Source organism: Bos mutus, chromosome 11, assembly GCF_027580195.1.
Source record: "Bos mutus isolate GX-2022 chromosome 11, NWIPB_WYAK_1.1, whole genome shotgun sequence".
In the NCBI taxonomy this organism is placed as follows: domain Eukaryota; kingdom Metazoa; phylum Chordata; class Mammalia; order Artiodactyla; family Bovidae; genus Bos; species Bos mutus.
In genome coordinates this window covers 3,140,499-3,160,612 of record NC_091627.1, presented here as the reverse complement: position 1 = coordinate 3,160,612, position 20,114 = coordinate 3,140,499, and the positions used below count along the sequence as shown (strand labels likewise).

General features: G+C 66.6%; 1 protein-coding gene across 4 annotated transcripts in view; it reads left to right on the top strand.

The window, feature by feature from the left end:
* GPSM1 (G protein signaling modulator 1) overlaps nucleotides 1-18,219 on the top strand; it is a 29,397-nt gene extending 11,178 nt beyond the window's left edge. For 2 of the 4 annotated variants that reach the window (XM_070378745.1, XM_070378744.1), the window contains exons 8-14: nucleotides 511-619; nucleotides 1,592-1,715; nucleotides 7,542-7,612; nucleotides 8,296-8,475; nucleotides 15,261-15,417; nucleotides 15,719-15,927; nucleotides 16,914-18,219. In XM_070378745.1, the coding sequence (XP_070234846.1) occupies nucleotides 511-619; nucleotides 1,592-1,715; nucleotides 7,542-7,612; nucleotides 8,296-8,475; nucleotides 15,261-15,417; nucleotides 15,719-15,927; nucleotides 16,914-17,120 (1,057 nt within the window). In that variant the 3' untranslated portion in view covers nucleotides 17,121-18,219. Of the gene's footprint in view, nucleotides 1-510; nucleotides 620-1,591; nucleotides 1,716-3,341; nucleotides 3,361-7,541; nucleotides 7,613-8,295; nucleotides 8,476-15,260; nucleotides 15,418-15,718; nucleotides 15,928-16,913 lie in introns of those variants that run through there. The other 2 variants (XM_070378747.1, XM_070378746.1) reach the window with 2 other exon arrangements.
* Nucleotides 18,220-20,114: the final 1,895 nt, after the last annotated feature.

Here is a 20,114-nt window from a genome sequence, read left to right as displayed (position 1 = left end):
GGCAAGGGCTGTAGGTTGTGAATGTACGTGGAGCCACTGAATCGTGCACTTTACGGGGGTTGAGGTTATATTACTTTTACCTCAATTTAAAAATTAACAAGGACTTTCCTGGTGGCTCAGATGGTAAAGCGTCTGCCTACAATGAGGGAGACCGGGTTCAATCCCTGGGTTGGGAAGATCTCTGGAGAAGGAAATGGCAATCTACTCCAGTATTCTTGCCTGGAAAATCACATGGATGGAGGAGCATGTTAGGTTACAGTCCATGGGGTCGAGAATCGGACACGATTGAGCCAAGGGAATGAAGTCACTGCTGCCACCAGGGTGAGAGCCTCACCGGCCACCAGGGGGTGGTCAAGGCCACACCTGGACCACCCACCCTCCCCATCCTTCACCACCTCCCAAGGTGGGGACCCTGACCACCTGGAGGCTGGGGGCTCAGGACGGTGGGCCTGAGTGGGCAGGCTGGCGGGCCTGGTGGGCAGACATGGACTCAGTTTCCCTCCCTGGCAGAGTGGGCGAGGGCCGGGCATGCTGGAGCCTGGGGAACGCCTACGTATCCATGGGGAGCCCGGCCCAGGCCCTGACCTTTGCCAAGAAGCACCTGGAGATCTCCCAGGAGGTGAGCCGGGCCTGCCCTGCCCTCAGCCCTGAGTCTGCCCTTCGCCAGCGTTGAAGCCCTCCCCCAGCCGCTCCTGACATTGCCTCTGTGTGCCCTGAACTTTTTCCTGGCGGTCGCCATCTCCTGTGAAGGGGCCCCGGCACCCCGTGAGGGGCCTGGTGGCCCCTCCTTTCCTGCAGCCAGATGGTCAGGAGGGGGCAGCGGGGGCCCGTTCTCGCCCCTCCGAGTGTTAGTGTTGCCTTTGGAAAGCCACTCTCCGCTGCTCCTGTCCCTGATGGAGCTGCGCCAGGCTGGGCCGCGGCACTCCTGCGCCCAACAGCCGAGTGGAAGTCACCTGCCAGGGGCAGTCCCGGGCATGAAGGCACGGCCACCCTGTGGGGAGGGTCTTTCCCTGGGACCGCTCAACCAGGCACCTTCCTAGGGAAGTGAGCCTGTCCACCCAGGCCCTCCCACTGTGACCAGGGTCGCCCCTGGGTCGGTGGGCACGGGTGGGCCCTGGCTCCCGGCCGGCCCCTCCTCGCCTCACCCCTCCCGCTCCTCGGCCCCCACCCCTCCCCTGGGAAGCAGCCCCAGGCGCAGAGCCAGGTCCCCTCCCTCCCCAGTGCTGCCCAAACCCACCACCGCCCTGTGTCCAGGGGCGAGCAAGGCCCTCAGGTGCCCAGGAGGTGGGGGGCGGGCAGGGGAGCTCAGGTCAGGGGAGGGCCTGGCTGGGGGGGCCCTGGAGCTGCACTCGGGCCCCCCGCCTGCCCTTCCTGTGTCCTGCTTCCGGGTAAGCACGAGGCCTCCCTGCCACGAGGGTGCTCGCCAGGGCTCTCGGGGATGCGGGGCTGAGAAAGGCCACCAGCTCACGGGAAGGCTCCTGTACGTACCCCGGGAGACCAAGCCTCTGGGTGCGGGGGGCCCGGTGCCCTTGGAGCCCTGGGGTGGTGGCGGTCCCATGGGGGCCCACTGACCCAGCCCCCCTGGCTGCAGATCGGGGACCGCAGCGGGGAGCTCACGGCCCGCATGAACGTGGCGCAGCTGCAGCTGGCTCTGGGCCGGCTGGCCAGCCCGGCGGCCGCGGAGAAGCCAGACCTGGCCGGCTATGAGGCCCAAGGTGAGTTACGGGCCAGAGTGGGAGGTCCCATGCCTTCTGCCCCAGGCTCTGACCTCAGCTCAGGTGCAGGGGCCTGGGAGGGCAGGGATTGGCGGGCTGGCCACCAGCAGTCGGTAGGCACTGGCTCATGCTGGGGGGCTCGGTGGGGTCTACCCCCAGACTGCAGAACGTTTAACGGAGCTGCCAGGTTAGGGACGGGGTCCCTCAGAAGGTGTTGAGCCCCTGTGCCCAGGGGGCGTCAGCCTTTGACGGAACCTGCCTGTTCTGGAGCTCACAGTTGGGGGTGGGTGAAATGATGGGGTGCTGGGGGCAAGGTGGATCCAGAGATGGAAAGTGGTGACAGACAGACAGGGTCCCTGCGGGGCAAGGGGGCCCGGGGCTGGTCCTTTCTGCCTCTGGGGCAGCGAGGGCCTGGGGTCACCCTGAGTGAGCCCCCCAGGTTTATCACCAGGGCAGGTATGAGGACAGGGAGGGGGGCTGGGCCTGGGGGAGGGCTTCTTGTAGGGACAGCGGGGTCGGGGCTGCTGGAAGGAGGGAGGGGGGGCTCAACCGGCCAGAGGCCGGGTGCCAATCAGCTGAGGCTGGCTGATCGCCGTAGAGCCTGTAATCTCACTGGTGGGCTCGCCCCGTGTGGGTCAGTGACACTTCTCCAGGTAGATAGATTAGAAAGTGTGTGTTGGGGGGTCAGGAAGGGGAGGGGGGAGGGGAGAGGCAGGGGGAGGGGTGGCCCCATGCTCCTCTCACACTGTAGGGGGTGTGGGGCGGGAGCTGGACAGGCAGTTAGCCGTCCTCTCCCGTCCAGCTCACGGAGTCCCCCACCCGTGGCTCTCAAGTTTCCGGGGAGTCCAGCCCCGAGTCCCTCATGGCTGGGCTCCCTGGGGGCCCGCCTGCCCCGGCCTCCAAAGCCCCCTGGCCCGTCTGGCTGCCGTGTCGGGTCTCTGGGGCTCTGGGCTGTAACACTGGCGGGTTTGTGACAGTGGCCAGTCTGGAAGCCGGAGGCACACGTCACCCTCTGCGATGGAAGGGAGGCAGCAGAAGCTCTGGGACCCTCCGCCGCCCTCATTCTGGGGGCACTGTGGCCCCTGAGGGTGGGATGCAGTATGGCCCCCCCTTCCTCTCGCTCCCCACCCCATCCCAACCTGTGCACGCTGACATCTTCTCCGCAGGCGAGGTCTCCGGAGAGTGGCAGCTCTGTCCAGAGCCCCCTGGCATGCCTGCTCTATGGGACCGCCCTCTGGGAACCCCAGCAGCGGGTGGGGGCAGGGCCAGGCCCAGCATCTGGAAGGACTCCCCCGGAGGCACGGCCCAGCGGCCGTCTGCTCTCCTGGTGTTTTCCTTCTCCTCCAGGCGGGCAGAGGAGAGGGGGCCGCGGGGTGGGGCGGGAACAAGGCGGCCTCTGTCCTCCCCGCGCCTGCTCTTCTGCATAGCCCAGGGCCAGATCCTTCCCCGCCAGGGCCCCCGGAAGCCTCCTCCCCCAAGGCCGCCAGCGCCCGGCTGCCAGCAGACGCTGGATGAGGCTGTCCTCTCGGGAGGACGGCAGCAGGGCCCAGGCCTGCAGAGGCAGATCTGGGGGCCCGGGGATGCCGCTGCTGGAGGCAGGCCAGCACCCTGAGTCTAGGCAGCCCCGGAGGATACCCCGGGTCCGGTGAGCCTGGCGGGGGTGCGGGGGCCGTGGCAGCGCTGTCTGCAGGAGTGGCATCGTTTGTTCATTTATTCGTTCACCGGTTCATTCCGGGGCATGCTGAGCGCCGGCGGTGGTCTGGCCCAGTTTCCGGAAAGCTGGGAGACTGTCTTCTGGGAACTGTCTTGGGCATGGGGAGTGTTGGGGGGGTACAGCTGCAAACCCAGAGCTTGGTAGTGAGGGGAGGTGTAACCAGCCCTGGTGGAGGGGCGTCCTCCCAGGAGGAGGGTCGGGGGGACCGGCCACAGCCCTTGTGGTGGGCATGGCCTCGTGACACCGGCGAGGCCCGTGGTGGTGCCAGGCCTGGTGGTCACTGGCCGGCTGGGGGCCAGGCCTCAGGGCCTTTCCTCCCTGCCTTGATGAAGACCGGGGCACTGTGCAGCTGCAGGACCCAGGGTCAGCTGGGTTCAGTGCACGTGACCCTCACGGCCCTCGCTGCCCCCACCCCAGCAAAGAGGTCCCAGAGCCAGTCTGGGTGGGCGGGGCCACCTCCTTGCCGCCGGTGCCCCTGGTCAGGGTCTGTCCTCCCCAGGTGCCTGGTGTGCCCACCCCTGCCCATTCCAGTAGGGCGCCCGGGGGGCGGGGCGTGCCAGACAGTTTCCTGCACCCCTGGCGGCATGGTTGGTGCACAGGATGAGGGAGTCAGTCCCGAGCCCTGGGGGGCTGCCCGCCCGCCCCCTCTGCGGGACGCCCATCCGCCCCGCTGCCCCAGCTTGTGCCCACCACAGTCCCTTCACCCTTTGGGCCCTGCTCGGGGTGCCCTGGCCCCAGAACCCCTGGAGTCCCTGGACACCACGCCTAGCCATTTCTGGAGGTGGGGGTGTATGTTGGTGTCATGTCTGAGTGAGTGCTTAGGCTGCGGGCTCTGGCCCTGGCTGACCAGGTAACCTCGCTGAGCCACCGTGTCCACGTCTGAGAAGCAGGCCGGCTGGTCATCCCGGGAAGGTGGCTGGGTGGGGACAAGGGCATGTCTCACGTCCTGGGAGGCTGAAGACCAGCCCTCTGTCCGTCTGTGCGTTCAGCTAGTGGCCTGCAGCCCACCCAGGCTCCCGTGATGGACAGACCAGGGCCGTGGGGCCACGGGTGCCCACCTGTCCCCATGTCTGTTTCCTCTCCGGCTCCTCTCAGCCTGGCCCTCCTGCCCTATCAACTGCCCCATGCAGGCCCGCCTGTGGCCTGATGGCCCATCCTGGCTCTGGCTCCCCGCCCTGGGGCTCTGTGGCCTTCTCCAGGCTGTTGCCTTGTTTTGAGCCCACGTGTCCACGTCCTGGTCCATGGCCGGGACCTTCTTTGTTGGGGACGGCCCAGAGGGGACAGCGCGTGAAGCTGCCCACGGCCCCACACAGTAGGCGCTCAGTAAATGCTTGCTACCTGTTCCATTCTTAAAGTACCTACTATGTGCCGGGTTCTCTCCGAGTCTGAGGGCCGCAGCGGCGATAAAAAGTGACGCGTGCAGAAAGCCAGTCATGTTACAGGTGCTTTGGGGCTGGCTAGGGATCTGGGGTGGGGCGGGGGTAGCCGTAAACACAGCAGTAGGTGAGCCACGCAGAGGCCGCTGTCACGGCCAGCTCGAGCCTCGTAAGAAAGCCCACACACAGGGTGGCCTGCTGGCGGACACTTACTTCTCAGGGTTCTGGGGGTTGGGCGTCCAGCAGTAGGGTGTCCATGTGGTGGGGTCCTGTGGGGGGCCTTGTCCTGCATCGCAGACGGGTAGGGGTGGGGCTGAGAGTGTGGAGGGGGTGTGCCCCCCGAGGGCCTCTCTGTCTTCTGTGAGCCTCAGTTACCCTCATCACCTCCCAGGCCCCACCCCCTGGACCATTGGCTAGGAGTCTGGGGTTTCAGCATATGAAATCTGGGGGACCCAGACTTTCAATCTGTACACAACATTTAAGTGAAGACGTGAAGGAGGGCAGGGAGGGTGCCTGGAGCTCAGGGAGGAACCACAGCCTGGGTGAGGGAACAGCCGTGCAAAGGCCCCGCAGCAGGGGAGGGGGCGGGGGCCTTGTGGACTGTGTATGAGTCCCACCCCCATAGCTGGGGTGTCCCGCAGGGTCCCACAAGCAGGAAGACCCAGCCCAGAACTCGGGCACCTCTCGGGCCCTGGCATGGAGGAGGGACCATGGGGCAGGGCTGGGAGGGCGGTTCCGGGCGGACTCCGAAGGTGGAGCCGCCAGGAGCGGGGAGTGGACGCAAGGACGGAGCAGGATCCCTGGGCTGGGCAGCTAAAAGGCCCGCGAGTTGGAACAAGGTGTGTCGAGATGCCCAGTAGGGACAGAAACGAGGGTGAGGGGCTCAGACTGGGTGGTGGTGGGCGGTCCTCGGGAAGTTTCCAGGCCCGACCCCTGGGTGGGCAGGGCAGGAAGGCAGCCAGCGGCGCCTGAATGTCCCCAGTCAGGGCCGGCTCAGCCCTAGGACCGTTGGAAGTGCCGGGTTCAGAATGCACTGTGCAGACAGAGGGTGCATTTAGCCCGGCCCAGCCGGAGGGCCCTCCGCCTGTCGTCCACATGGGCCATGGAGGGGCCCGCCCCGGAGCCGGGCGCGGCTCAGAGGGGCCGTTGGTGGTGGGGGCCAGGGCGGGACAGGAGCAGCCGTGCGGGGCTGGGGCCCGGCGTCCAGGTTGGGGAAGCCTCGTGGGGCCTCGAGGGGGTCGGGTGAGGGCAGCTGAGAGGAGGCTCTGCCGGCTGGGGTGAGTAGGCGCCATGGGACAGGGGTCCCTCTGGCTCTGTTCACTCCCTGTGTGGGCGTGATGGGCAGCCGGGGTCCCCTCTTTCTGCTCCTGTCCTTCAGCCGTGGGCCGAGGCTATGCCCCTCTGGCTCGGTGCCTGGCAGAGGCCCACCGGCCGGCTGCCGTTTTCCATGGGGGCAGCAGCAGGCCTGGCCTGACCATGGGGGCTGGGCAGCAGGGCTGGGGGCTGGCAGCCGGCCTGGTCCTAGGCCTGCGGACACCTTGGCACGGCTGGTCGGGCTGCGGCAGCCACTCCCTCCCCAGCTCTGGGACGGTGGCCACAGATGCTCCTCCAAGGACCCCTGGTGTCCCCAGCCTGGCCGGCATGTTACTCGGCCTTTGGGGAGCGGAGGGTGGGGCATGGGGGTAGCTTCTTCCAGCCCTGGGGGCCAGGGCGGGGAGGAGGGCACGGCAGTCCAGCCGCCGCCTCCAGCTGCTTTGGGACGCCTGCCGCATCCTCGTGAGGCTCCGGACGTTCCGTTTGTTCAGTCTGGACTGGTCTGGATGACTGGCCGCCAGAATCGGCTCCCCTCTGCGTACCGTGTCCCCCACGGTGGGTGCAATTGCGGGAGCCAGGCCCAGGCTTGGGGGCGGGGGTGCCAGGCTGGGGGCTCCCGCCCTGCCCTCCGTGGCCATGAGCCGTGGCGTGCACGCCTGGCCGCAACGAGGGGCTGGACGGCGCGGCCTCTGAGTCTAGCTCCCCTCGCCTCGCCACAGGTGTCCGCAGGGCAGCTCAGCCTCACAGGGAGCCGGGTGCTGTGGGGCTCGGAGGGCAGCCCACCACGTCATGACTGCGGCTCAGTGGGCATCTGAGACGGCTCCCCTGCACGGGGGTGGGCAACATGCTGGCCCGCCCGTCTGACCGTGGAAGGGGAGGAGGGCGCCCAGCTCCACAGGGTGTTAACAGGTCCAAGGCCAGAGACGGGACCCCCAGAGTGTCCACCACCACCCGAGGCCTTGCTTGCCCCTCGCCCTGCACTTCCTGGGCTTGTCCAGCCGGGCCCTCAGAGGCGTGCTTGCTCGGCCCCCCCGGGAGGACCTGGGCTTTCTGCCGTGTGGGCAGGGTGCAGGATGCGGGAGCCACAGAGCGGAGGCTGAGGCCTGCGGCCGTGCAGACGCAGGAAGGGCGTCCTGGGGAGGGAACAGCGGACGCAAAGGCCGGTGGGGAAGAGCCAGGCCCAGGACTCGGTGGGAAACTGGAGCGTGGGATGGGCCGGCGAGCCAGACTCTGCCTGGCCCCTGTGCGGTCAGCGCCCTCTGGACACCCGGGTACTTGTCCAGGCGGGGCACAGAGGTTGTGTGGACATTGCGCTGGCCCCCACGTGGGTTAGGAGGTGGGAGCTGGTGGTCCCTGGCCCCCAGACTGGCTGATCTCGAAGCCTGGACCTGCTGCCAGCTGACCGGGCCTGCTCTCTTGCAGGGGCCAGACCCAAGAGGACGCAGAGGCTGAGCGCGGAGACCTGGGACCTGCTGAGACTACCCCTGGAGCGGGTGAGTAGGGACCTGTGGCCGCTGAGGGACAGGGCGTGACCAGCCTGGGGGTGTGTGTTGAGCTTATAAACACTCGCTGGGACTCATGCCCGCATCTGGTCCTCGCCAAGGGAGACCGATGTGCCCTCTGCGGCTCAGGACCCTGCACGGGCCCCCCCTGCCCAGAGAGGCCCCCGGAGGCCCCATGGCTTCCATGGGCTCCCTTCACCCTCCCCTTGGTCCGGCCAGCAAGGCTCGACACCCCCCAGGGTCAAACCACGGTCCTTAAATGTGGCAGAACCCCCACGGCCTGGCCAGCCCCCATCCCTGTCTGCTCGGGTGGAACAGTGGGCCCTGGCGCTCTGGACCCCCCCAGGGGAGGGTGCTGTGTGGCCCTGGAGCCATGGCCTGCTGTCTCGGAGCCTCTGGTTCCCACAGTGTACTGGACGCTGGTCTCCATTGCAGACAAGGCTCAGGGCCGCCCACGGTCACCCAGCATTCAGCCTGGGAAGGTGGACGTTTGAGGGGGGAATCTGAGCTCCTGCAGCACCGCCCTGCCTCTCCCTGCCTGCCGGCCACCCAGGCCCCTCGTGTTATCTTCCCTCGGGCACCTGAGTGTCTCCGCCTGGGTCGGCGACCCTCTGCATCCCGTGCTGGGGAGTGCTGCTTCGAACCACTGGCCATGCCCAGCCTTGCCCCCTCAGGAGCAAAATGGAGACAGCCACCACGCGGGGGACTGGCGGGGGCCCAGCAGGGACTTGCTCCCTCTCCCCGTGAGGAGCAGGAAGTACCAAGAAGGGCCCGACACGGCTGAGAGGAGGCCGCGGGAGGGCAGCCATTCCCCGCTGGACAGCGCAGACGTCCGGGTGCAGCTGCCTCGCACGGTAGGTGACCCCTCCCCGGGCGCTGGTGGGGGGCTCCACCGCCCACCCTGCCCCGCCCGCCTGGAGGCCAGGCCGGGGTCTCTCCAGGGGCTGAGGTCGTGGGTCTTTGCTGACCCCTGGCTCCTGGTGGACACAGGTCCTGCTGAAAGGCCAGGGCATTCAGTGCAGTGTTGACTCACTGGCCGGAAGGAGGCCTCACTGCAGGGACTGCAGGCAGCCCAGGAAGGGTCTGCAGGACAGCTCAGGGTGCCGCTCAGGTCCTCAGGCCTAGTCAGCAGCCCCGTCCTGGGGACACAGTGTGCAGAGATGAATGGACGGGCCAGGTGATGGGGTAGGCAGACAGACGGGTGATGGGGGAGGCAGACAGACGGGGGCGCAGGGGGAGGGGCGGGCTTCTTGCTGCTGAGCAGGCGTTCCACTGTGCCCAGGCGCCTAGCTGGCCTCTCCAGGGCCTCAGGGTCTGGTCAAGGTGCAGGGGGCACAGAGGGGCACATGCCCCGATGCGTGCGGGTTCAGAGGTCAGCCTGGAGCCCTCCCCCCTTGCAGAACCTCTGGGTCCAAATCTCTGAGAATTAGTCTAAAAATAGTTCTTTCAGGGGCTTAGTCAGCACCTCCCAGCCTCCGCAGGCCGTGGGTGCTGTGTTGGGTATTCTTAGATGCTTTGCACCCATCTTCCCACGAGCCTGGGGTGGCCTCCGCTGACCCTACCTCACCCCAGCCCCACTGGACGGCTGGCGGATGGCCAGAGTTTGTGTCCGTGGAGTGGGATGAGGGAAGGGTGTGGGGCTGGGGAAGGTGCTGGGACTCCTGCTTGGGGCTCCATTGGGCCCCAGATGAGAGGGCCTGCTTGCTGCTGATGCTGCCCATGGGAAAGGGGCCGGCCCTGGCCCTCCCCTCGGCCCCTGGGGCCCAGGCTGTGCAAGGATGTTGTCCCCAGCGCAGCAGCGACTTCGGGGTCTGACTAGGTGGTCTGAGAGGACTGAGTATTTGTCCTGGGACAGGGGTTTGGGAGCAGGGCCGTGTCAGCCCTGAAGGTTGGGGGCATCTTGGAGTGGCCCAGCCAGAGAGAGCTGGGCAGGGCAGGACTTGGCCAGGGTGCCGGGGAGCCACAGTGGGCTCAGGAGCAGGAAGGCCTGGCCTCTGCTCATTGCCCCACTGCCTGGCTTCACCCAGGACTGTGCGTGCCAGCTGATGGCTGTCCGTGCTGTGAGACGGGGGCTGAGTGGGGGGCAGAGCCTGCGCCCCAGCTGCTTAGCAGCACCCCCCGCCCCTGCAGCAGGAAGTGCAGAGACTAGTCTGACTCGCGAACCCTCAGCCACACCTGCCTCCCTGCACAAGGGCAGTTTTGGAAGGCGTCCCCAGGAGGCACCTGAGCCAAAGCCGTAAACCCCACCCTCCCTTGTGGGGCCCCTGAGCCTCGGGCCCCGAAGGCAGGATCTGAGGAGGTGGGCACAGGCCGCCCAGACACAGCCCAGCCGACCTGCCTGTCCACTGGTCCAGCCGCTCCGCACGCCTGCAGTCCGGGGATCCCTTCTGCCAGACAGGTGGTCGCCGAGGGGCAGGGTGTCACGGGTGCCCGTTCACCGCAGCCCTGGAGGGGACCTGAGCCCCTGGGAGGGAAGGAGATGGCTTGAGGGCTTCCAGCGGGGAATGGTGGGCTGGGGTTTCTCAGGATCGGCCCCTGACACCCCTAGGCGGGGCCCTGTAGAGGAGAAGGTGGGGCTGCAGGCCGAGTCGGTGCCCCTGAAGAAAGATCCCACGACTCGGAGTTCAGAGCCTGGCTTCTTGGGCTGGAGGCCTGGACCCCGATAGGCTGAGCCTCGTGTCCAGCAGGCACCTGAAAAGAGGCAGCCTCGGAGGGCCAGTCCCCGCAGCAGCTCTGAGCCCTCGGTGGAGGGGGCTGGACAGAGGGGCCCAGGAAGGCGCTCTGGTGTGCCCATCCCATCCTCGCCTCTCCTGTGGGGCTCGCAGCTGCCTCCCCAAGAGACCTTGGGTGGTCAACCCCAGGCCAGGCGGACACTGACCCCAGAGTCCTCCAAAAGCAGAAAGGGACGCTTCCTGGGGCAGCTGGAGGCCCAGGAGTCTGCTCTGGCTGAGGGGTCTTAGTCTGAGGCCAGGCAGAGGTCGAGGGGTCTGCTGCATTGGGAGGCGACTGTGCAGGGGGCCCCCAAAGCCCAGGACAGGGAAGGACCCCACCCTCTGTCTCCTCCCCACGCTGGGCCAGCTCAGGCAGGAAGCAGGGGCTGCTGTCCGCGGGAAGGTGCTCCCCAGACAGGTCCCACCCCTACCCCGCTGCAGTGACCGCCCGAGGCTCCAAGCTCAGGGAGATCCATCTCTGAGTGTTTACAGAGAGTATGTGTGTGTGTGTATGTGTGCGCGCGCGATCCAACTCTGAGTGTTTACAGAGAGTATGTGTGTGTGTGTATGCATGCTCGCAATCCATCTCTGAGTGTTTACAGAGAGTGCGTGTGTGTGTGTGTGTGCGCGATCCAACTCTGTTGACAGTGTGTGTGTGCATGTGTGTGCACGTGCGTGTGGTCCATTTCTGAGTGTTTACAGAGAGAGAGTGTGTGTGTGTGTGCGCGCGATCCAACTCTGAGTGTTTACAGAGTGTGTGTGTGTGCGTGCGTGCATGCCCCATCTCTGAGTGTTTACAGTGTGCACGTGTGTGTGTGTGCGCACATGCACGCGCTCCATCTCTGAGTGTTTACAGAGAGTGTGTGTGTGTGTGTGCTCACAATCCATCTCTGAGTGTTTACAGAAAGTGTGCGTGTGTGTGTGTGCACACGCGATCCATCTGAGTGTTTACAGAGAGTGTGCGTGTGTGTGTGCGCACATGCACACGATCCATCTCTGAGTGTTTACAGAAAGTGTGCGTGTGTGTGTGTGCACGCACGTGATCCATCTCTGAGTGTTTACAGAGAGTGTGCGTGTGTGTGTGTTTGTGCACACGCGCATGCCCCATCTGAGTGTTTATAGAAAGTGTGCATGTGTGTGTGTGTGTGTGTGCGCACATGGACGTGATCCATCTCTGAGTGTTTACAGAAAGTGTGTGTGTGTGCGCGCGCACGTGATTCATCTCTGTTTACAGAGAGTGTGCATGTGTGTGTGTGTGCACGGGATCCATCTCTGAGTGTTTACAGAAAGTGTGCGTGTGTGTGTGTGTGTGTGTCCACATGATCCATCTCTGTTTACAGAAAGTGTGCGTGTATGTGTGTGTGCATGGGATCCATCGCTGAGTGTTTACAGAAACTGTGCGTGTGTGTGTGTGTGTGCACGCAATCCATCTCTGAGTGTTTACAGAAAGTGTGCGTGTGTGTGTGTGTGTGTGCACGGGATCCATCTCTGAGTGTTTACAGAAAGTGTGCGTGTGTGTGTGTGTGTGTGCACGCGCCCATGCCCCATCGCTGAGTGTTTACAGAAACTGTACGTGTGTGTGTGTGTGCACGCAATCCATCTCTGAGTGTTTACAGAAACTGTGCGTGTGTGTGTGTGTGTGCACGGGATCCATCTCTGAGTGTTTACAGAAAGTGTGTGTGTGTGTGTGTGTGTGCGATCCATCTCTGAGTGTTTACAGAAAGTGTGCGTGTGTGTGTGTGTGTGTGCACGTGATCCATCTGAGTGTTTACAGAAAGTGTGCATGTGTGTGTGCACGCGATCCATCTCTGAGTGTTTACAGAAAGTGTGTGTGCGTGTGCACGCGCCCATGCCCCATCTCTGAGTGTTTACAGAGAGTGTGCATGTGTGTGTGTGTGTGTGCGCATATGCACAAGATCCATCTCTGTTTACAGAGAGTGTGCGTGTGTGTGTGTGCACGCACACGTGATCCATCTCTGAGTGTTTACAGAGAGTGTGTGTGTGTGCGCGCACGTGATCCGAGTGTTCACAGAAAGTGTGCATGTGTGTGTGTGTGTGCATGCGCCCATGCCCCATCTCTGAGTGGTTACAGAGAGTGTGCATGTGTGTGCGTGTGTGTGTGTGCACATGCTCAAGATCCATCTCTGAGTGTTTACAGAGAGTGTGCGTGTGTGTGTTTGCACGCGCGCATGCCCCATCTCTGAGTGTTTACAGAGAGTGTGCGTGTGTGTGTGTGTGCGCGCGCTCGAGCCCCATCTCTGAATTTTTATGGAGAGAGTGTCTGTGTCTGTGTGTGCGTGCAGCGGGGGGGGCGGGGACGGGGAGGTGCCCTCGCCCTGGGGCCTATTTAAGCATCAGGCTGACAGTGCTGGGTGGGTCTGGGCGGTGAGGCAGCGCTGGGCACTGCGGGCAGGGCTGCCCAGCAGGGACCCTGGCTTCCTGCCCAGGCTCCACGTGGTCCCGCGCCCCATCCACCTGGCCGCCGCTGGAGCGGCTGTGGATCCACGTGAGTGTGGGGTCCCCAGCGCGGTGGAGGCTCGTGGCCTGTGGGAACCGGACTCAGGTGGCCAAGCGTTCCCGCCTGGGGGCCAGGGCGGGTGGATGGTCAGCCAGTGCAGTTCCCCGGGGGGCCAGCACCGTGGGGCAAGTCCAGGGCATTTGGCCCCCGCCCTCTGTCCTGGGCAGGTGGCAGCTGGAGGGGGCCACCCGGGCTGGGGGTGGGGAGGGTTCGCGCCACCAGGGCCAGCTCCTTCCTCCCAGGGAGAAGGTGGGCTGATGCTTCTGCAGGAGGGGCTGGAGTGAGCCTCAAGGAGCCCTGACTTCTGGACAGAAAGACCGAGTGGGGCTAAGGAGAGGGCGGGGGAGCGTGGGGCGCCCAGGTCCCCAGGTGCGTCCTGCTGGGGTGCAGGGTCCTGTCCCGGGAGAAGGGCACGGGCTCCCCCTCCGCCTGTGGCCTCAGTCCAGCAGTGTCCAGCTCGAGAGGCGCCCACCCTTCACAGGTGTTCCCAGGCTCTTGGGGGGGACAGCTGCCAGGCCCCGGGCTGGTCCCGGGTTCTGGGCTGAGGTGGCTCTGGCACGGCGCCTGGGGAGCCCAGCTTGGGATGGCGCCATGGAACAGCCGGGAGGGGGCCCCTCTTAGCCCAGCCCTGGCCACAGTGGAGGGGCCTTCAGCAACCTGCCCACTCCAGGTGCCTACCTGGAGTCTGAGCTTCAGCCCGCAGGAGGCTGGAGGAGTGTTGGGGCACACATGTCGAGTGACGTGGACCCCCCCGGGTCACCCCTCTCCTGGGAGGGGCCTGGCCCATGGTTCACCTGGGAGACCCCAGCCGGGGCCAGAGGCGGGCTGGGGGCCCGGAGCACCAGCTGTCCCCTGAAGTGGGGCGGGGCTGTGCTCAACCCTCACCCATCAGCCCGGGGCCCCCACTGGCCTGCAAGCAGAGCCCTGTGCGGAACCCCCTCCAGTTCACATTCGGCCCCCGGCCCCCAGCCGCTTTCTGCAGGTCCCCAAGGCCCTGACGAGGTGAAGCAAGTCCCCCAGCCAGGGCCCCTCTGGGCTGGTTGGCGTGGGCTGTCCCTTCCCTCCAGGCTCCGTGGGCACCCACAGGAGAGCAGAACCCTGCAAGGCAGGACTCCGAACTGTAACCCCCAGACTTGGCTCTGGGCCTGCCCTGATCAAGCAGGGGGTAAGGAAGCGGGTAATCTGAGAGCCTGAGCCTCAGCGGGGTCTCCTCGAGAGCCACCCGCTCGGCTCCTGCCCCGCCCCACCGCGCTCACGTCGGCCAGTGGAGGCCGACATGGGCCTACAGCCAGAGCCCGGGTCTCAGCAGTCCCGGCTGTACTCCAGGACCGAGCCTCTTCCCCATGAGAGGGGCGGGCGACGGGCTGTCCAGAGCACTGGGGGTCCTGCATTTCCGACATGCCCTCCACAGGGTGTAAACTGAGGCCAGTGGAAGTGGGCTTGCCCAGCACCCCCTGCCAGGTGGGACTCAGCTTGCCTCAGTGACCTGGTCTCATGCCTGTCCACCTCATCCCACCCCCTAGCCCAGAACCGTGGCCCCGGCCCTCCCATCCCGACCCCACCGGGGGGGCCTTTTCACCCCAGCGTTGGTGCTCGCCAGTGCACACTGATGCCCACTGCGGGCATCTCCCCCAGGACTCCAGCCTGGCGTCCTGGCTCTCGCCCTGCCACAGCGACCCAGAGCAGACCCCGGGCTGCTGCATGCACCCCTTGGCCAGTGCTCGGAGGACGGGGTCGGGGATGATGGCGCCACACCTCTAGCCTGACCTCAGCCCCAGCCCAGGGTCCCGGTCCCCACCTGAGCTGTCCTCCGGGCCTGCCCACTGATCGGAGATTTTATAAACGGGTCCAGAGTGAGGCTGGGGTGGAACACGCCCTCAGCTCCCCCAGGTCGGGTTCCTTGCCTCTGGGGCTGGCACCTCCTGGGTCACTGGCAGGGCCCTGGCATCTGGAGTGTGTGGAGCGGCTGTAAAGGCTCCTGCCTGCTGAGGGCCTAGTCGCTCACCCACTTGCTCGTCTGTTCATTTAACAGACAGTGGTGAGTGCCAGGCTGGGTGCCAGGGCTCCAGAGGCATACAGGCACGGGTGGTGCTCACTGCAGGAAGCAGACACGAGTGCCCAGGGGGGCCCGGGGCACAGGGAGGCTGCTGGCGGGTGGTGGTGACTGCCAGTGCGGGGAGGCACACCAGTGTCGCATCTGGGGAGGCTGAAGGAGACCCGGACGGAGCGGTGGCTGAGGGAGGGGAGAGGTCGGGGAGAATGCTGGGGGCACGGGGCAGGCGAGAGAGGAGGGTCCGGACCTTGGTCCGAGCCGAGCAGCCTCCCGGCCGTGTCCGGGCGTCCCCGCGGGACAGCAGGACCACCTTGTGGCTGGCCTGGAGCCAGAGCTGACTGCCCGCCCGGCCCGCAGGGCATCCCCCGGGCCCCGTCTCCCGACGAGGAGTGCTTCTTCGATCTGCTGAGCAAGTTCCAGAGCAGCCGCATGGACGACCAGCGCTGCCCGCTGGAGGACGGCCAGCCCGCGGCCGCCGAAGCCACAGCCACCCCAGCCCTGGAGGGGAGGGTCGGTGAGTCGGCCCCCACCCCGCTGCAGGCTCCGAGGGTGGGGCGGGCCAGCTGTAAAGTGCCCCCCGTCACCGGGAGCCCTGGGCTGCAATCCTCGGTAACCTGTCACCCTCCCGTCCCCCGGGACACGCCGGGTCGTGCAGGGAACAGGCGTGGGAGGCTGGGCTCTTTGCATTCCCCCCTCCCCGTGGGGGCCCCTGCAGGGCTGACTGAGAGCAGCCGGGGTCTGGGGTCGGCAGAGGCGCTCTTGGGGGCCCCTGGGCGGGGTCCCTGCCTCCCGGCCTGACCTCTGGCGCCCTGCAGCCCAGCCCTCGCTGACAGCCTCCCCACAGACCGAGGAGTTCTTTGACCTCATCGCCAGCTCCCAGAGCCGCCGGCTGGACGACCAGCGTGCCAGCGTGGGCAGCCTGCCCGGCCTGCGCATCACCCACAACAACCTGGGCCACCTGCGTGGTGACGGGGAGCCCCAGGAGCCGGGGGATGAGTTCTTCAACATGCTCATCAAGTGCCAGGTGGGGCTGCAGCCCGGGTCCCCCGCCCCATCTGCGCCCCTGGCCGGGTTAGTCCAGGCCCCCTCCTGGCTGGGGACCTGGTCCTTCTGTCTCAGGGTGTCTTGGGGGACCAGCCCCCCCTGGCTGGCTCAGCTGGTGTTACCAGGTGCCCGTGGTTGCTCAGCCCTGTGCACCTCGGGCCGGCCCTCCCTCGAGCTCAGGAGGTGAGCTGGAGGAATCACCGGGCCCCGGGGTCATGGCCTGGGGTACCCCACCAGCCGTCCACCTCTGGATGGAGAAAACCGAGGGCCAGGCTGTATCCTGGAGTGTGGAGGACACGAGGGGTCTGACCCATGTGTCCAGGCAGGGGTTTGGGAACCCCCGGGGAGGTGGCTGGGGAGGGGGCAGCCGCAGCGCCCGTCCACACCCACCCATGCAGGAAGCTGGGAAGTTTCCAGTGTGACATTCATCCCCACAGAGGAGAGGACAGCACCGCCCTGGGCGAGTCCGCGGAGCCTCCAAACCAGCCCCTTCCGAGAACCCCCGAGCCCCCCGCCCACACGCACGCGCGCTCCGGGGACTGCGCCGGCTCCCAGCCCTTCTGCGCCAGACCCTGCAGAGAAGCCCTACTGCCCCCTGGGCCCCCTGACTCCACGGGGCCCTGGGGAGCTCCACGCTGCCCTACCCTGTCCCTGCCGCTCGAGAACACCCCAGGCCTGGGGGCCCCAGGAGCACACCTGGGAGGCTGCCTGCACCGCCCCGTGTCCGGCCCGGTCACAACCTGTGGCTCCCTGCAAGGCCGTTCTGGGGTCCTGGCTCCCAGGTCTGCCTCCGGGAGCTGATGCCCAGGGAGGCCCAAGGTGGCCTGAGTGGCTCTCAGGCTTGAGCGGGCACTGCCACTGGACAGTGGCCCCCGCCTGGAGCGGTCCCTGAGGTGCCTGAGCCCTGGGCCGGGGCCCCGAAGGCGGGAACGCGAGGTGCCAACCTGCACGTGTGTATCTGCCCAGTCCTCCAGAATCGACGACCAGCGCTGCCCGCCCCCGGACGTGCCGCCCCGCGGCCCCACCATGCCCGATGAGGACTTCTTCAGCCTCATCCAGAGGGTCCAGGCCAAGCGGATGGACGAACAGCGGGTGGACCTTGCCGGGAGCCCGGAGCAGGAGGTGGGCGGGCCCCCGGAGTCCCGGCAGCAGTGCCAGCCCGGTGCCAGCTAAGGCGCCCACAGCCAGGCCTGGCCCCCACCCCTCAGTCCTGGACGGGGTCGGGGTGGGGTGTGGTCACCAACGTCCAGGATGCCTACACCCCCTTCCCCCCCAGAAGCCTCCTGAGGCCGCGGCTGAGGGCAGGCTCTGAGCCATGCGGCCCCGCCCACTGCGCCGGACGCCGGGCACCCAGCCCCCTCTGTGCCCCCACCCAGGGCAGCGGGCTCGGGCCGGGGCTCGCTCCCATCCCGCGCTCGCCCCACGTGGTACGCGGCTTCCTGCAGCCCTGCCCTCGCCCTCGCCCTGCCCCGGGCCGGGCTTCAGCATGTCGGCTCCAAAGCCCCGGTGCTGTCCGGATCCTCTCCACTCTCTCCCTGCCCCCCGCCCGGCCAAATGTGAAGCCCTGCTGCCCACCACCCCCCCAACCCCCAGAGGCGTCTCTGAAGCCTCCTGTCTGGGGCCACCAGTGACAGGCATTTCTGTTCTCTGGAAGCTGTCCCTGGTATGCTGAGCACAGGCGTGCTCACCCCAGTTCAGCCTCACCCCTGGGGAGGGCTCCCCTCCCAGGCCCTGTCCCCTGCTTCCTTCTGGGGCTGGAGGAGGAGGACACAGGCAGACTCGGAAAGCCTGCAGCCTGAGAGGGCAGTGCTCCTCCAACACAGGCCCCCGGGCCCCACCAGGCATGTCGTCATGAGCCTGCGGGGCCGGGAGGCCTGCCACATTCCTCAACTCCAAGCCCAGGAGCCCAGGAACTGAGCCGGCCTGGTTCTGGGCACACCAGCTGGGAAAGGTCCGCCCCACCGGCCATCAGCAGGGCGGGTGGAGCAACTAGCCCCCACCCCACCTCGCAGGGCCAGTGACATCACCCCCTTCTCCTGCGGGGTGGGCCGCCCTAGGGATCGGGCAGAAGACAGGCCCCCTGGGAGACCGTGACCATTGCGGGCACGAGGCGGCTCCTTCTCTTGGTTGGCACCCTACCCAGCCCCAGGGTCCTGCTCAGTGAGTGCAAGGAGGCCACTGCACCCCTGCCGCTCTGTACAGCCTGGGGAGCTCAGGGGGCCTCCAAGAGCGAGGGTGGGGTGGCGGATGTGGGGTCAGAGGACAGGGCTGGGCCACCCTCACACCTGAACGTAGGTGCGTATTTATTGCTCACACGTGTGTTTGCCATGTTAACGGGTCCTTTCCAACCCAAAAGGTACATTTGTTCTTGTTTTTCCTGAAAAAATAAAAGTCTGCCAAGTGGATGTCATCTGTGTTGGGATGGGAGCTGGCGAGGGTCTTTGTCCTCTTGGGGGCCCAGTGGCGGCCTCACCTGGGTCAGCAAACTGGCCCACCCAGGCTGCCCCTCCTCCCACCCACCCCTGCCATGGGTTCTGTCCCTGCTGTGCCCATCACTGAGGGGGCCAGGGCTCAGGGGGGTGAAGCAGCAGCCCCAGGGACACACGGCCTGTGGGGACGCTGGGGTTGGAGCCCAGGTGTTTCCGGCCTCTCCTGGGCTGAGGCAGCCCGGGCCCTGCCCAGAAGGCTTCATTCCAGGCCACTTTGACCAGGATGGTCTGGCGGGTCCACATGGTGAAGCCCTGGGGCTTCTGTGCCACCGGGGGACGGGGAGAGGTCTTGGGGACATAGTGCGGCAGGCGGTTGGGTGTGTGTTGCACCCCCGGCCTTGACCCAGCGCCCTGCTGGGAGCCCCACCACCTCCTAGCATGCAGGAGGGGTTGCTGACCAAGGGTAGATGGAAACGGGGGCCTGCCTGGCTCCCTGCCTGCATCTCTGGGCCCTAAGTCTTGGCTACAGACATGGTATTCTGGAACCTTCAGGACCCAGGCCTCAGGCCAGGCTGACTAGGGCCCACTCCCCCAGCTGAGACCCCACCTCGGTCCACTCAGGGACCACGCCCGGGAGGTAACCGTGTGGGCTCCTCTGGCGTTCAGAGGGAGAAAGTGTTCCCAGAGCCAGGGCAGGGGTCTGTCTACCAGGCCAAGGTCGAGGGCCAACCTGGGGGGGCGGTTGAGCAGGAGGCCGGGGAGCAACAGGAGACTTCTGCCCGAGAGGTGCCAGCTGGGAAAGGCAGACCCACCCTGGAACACAGAGGACCCCCCGCCCCGGTGCTCCTGACAACACTCCAGCGATGGGATCCCCTGGGGGCGGGGGAGCCTGAGGGGTCCCAGGCTGCGTCCAGGAGGCTTCGTGGGAGGGGGGAACACCAGACCCCTGGGCACTGGAGCCCGGCACTCAGAGGGGCACCGGCAGGGACCTGGAACAGCATCCATTCCTCTGGCCACATCTGAAGCTGTGGGTGCCAGGACCACAGGAGGCGGGAGCTAGGACAGGACGGTCTTGCACCCCAGCCTCGTGGAGAGAGGAGCCCTCTCCCCACGGGCGTGGCCACGGCAGCAGGCCTGCCCGGCCACCCGCTCAGTGCAGGCAGCAGCAACAGCAGAGTGCGCCAGCAGGAGGCCCCGCCCCAGACAGGGCCCCAGACCACCAGGTGGTGCCAGCCTGGTACAGCCACCCCAGTGCCCACCTGCATGGTGGGCAGACGGGCAGGTGGGCCTGGTCAGACTGCCCACTCAGCAGAGCACCCGAGCCTCGGACGCCAGCAGCATGGTGCCCGGCCGAGCCTCGGGGCACCAGCCAGCCCACCAGGTGCTGTGGCTCCATCTTGACTGCTCCCAGGCAGGGGCTGGCCGCTCCCATCCAGGCTCCAGCAGCCTGCAGAGCTGTGGCCCACCTGCCCAGCACCCGACGGCCACCTCAGAGCAAGGGAGGTCAGCAGACCCGACGCCACGCCCCCCACCGCAGAGGCCAGCCTGGCGAAGCGGCCTGGGAAGGCGCCACTGAGGAAACCGGCCTGGGGACCGGGGAGCGGGCACGAGAAGCCTCTCCCCTCAGCCCGGTGACCTGCTGCTCCCTGCCCCGCTACACTGGCCACAGCAGGCTGGACAGCAAGGGGGGCACCCACAGGGGTGGGGAGGCTGGGGTCGGCTAGGAGGAACCGGGCTG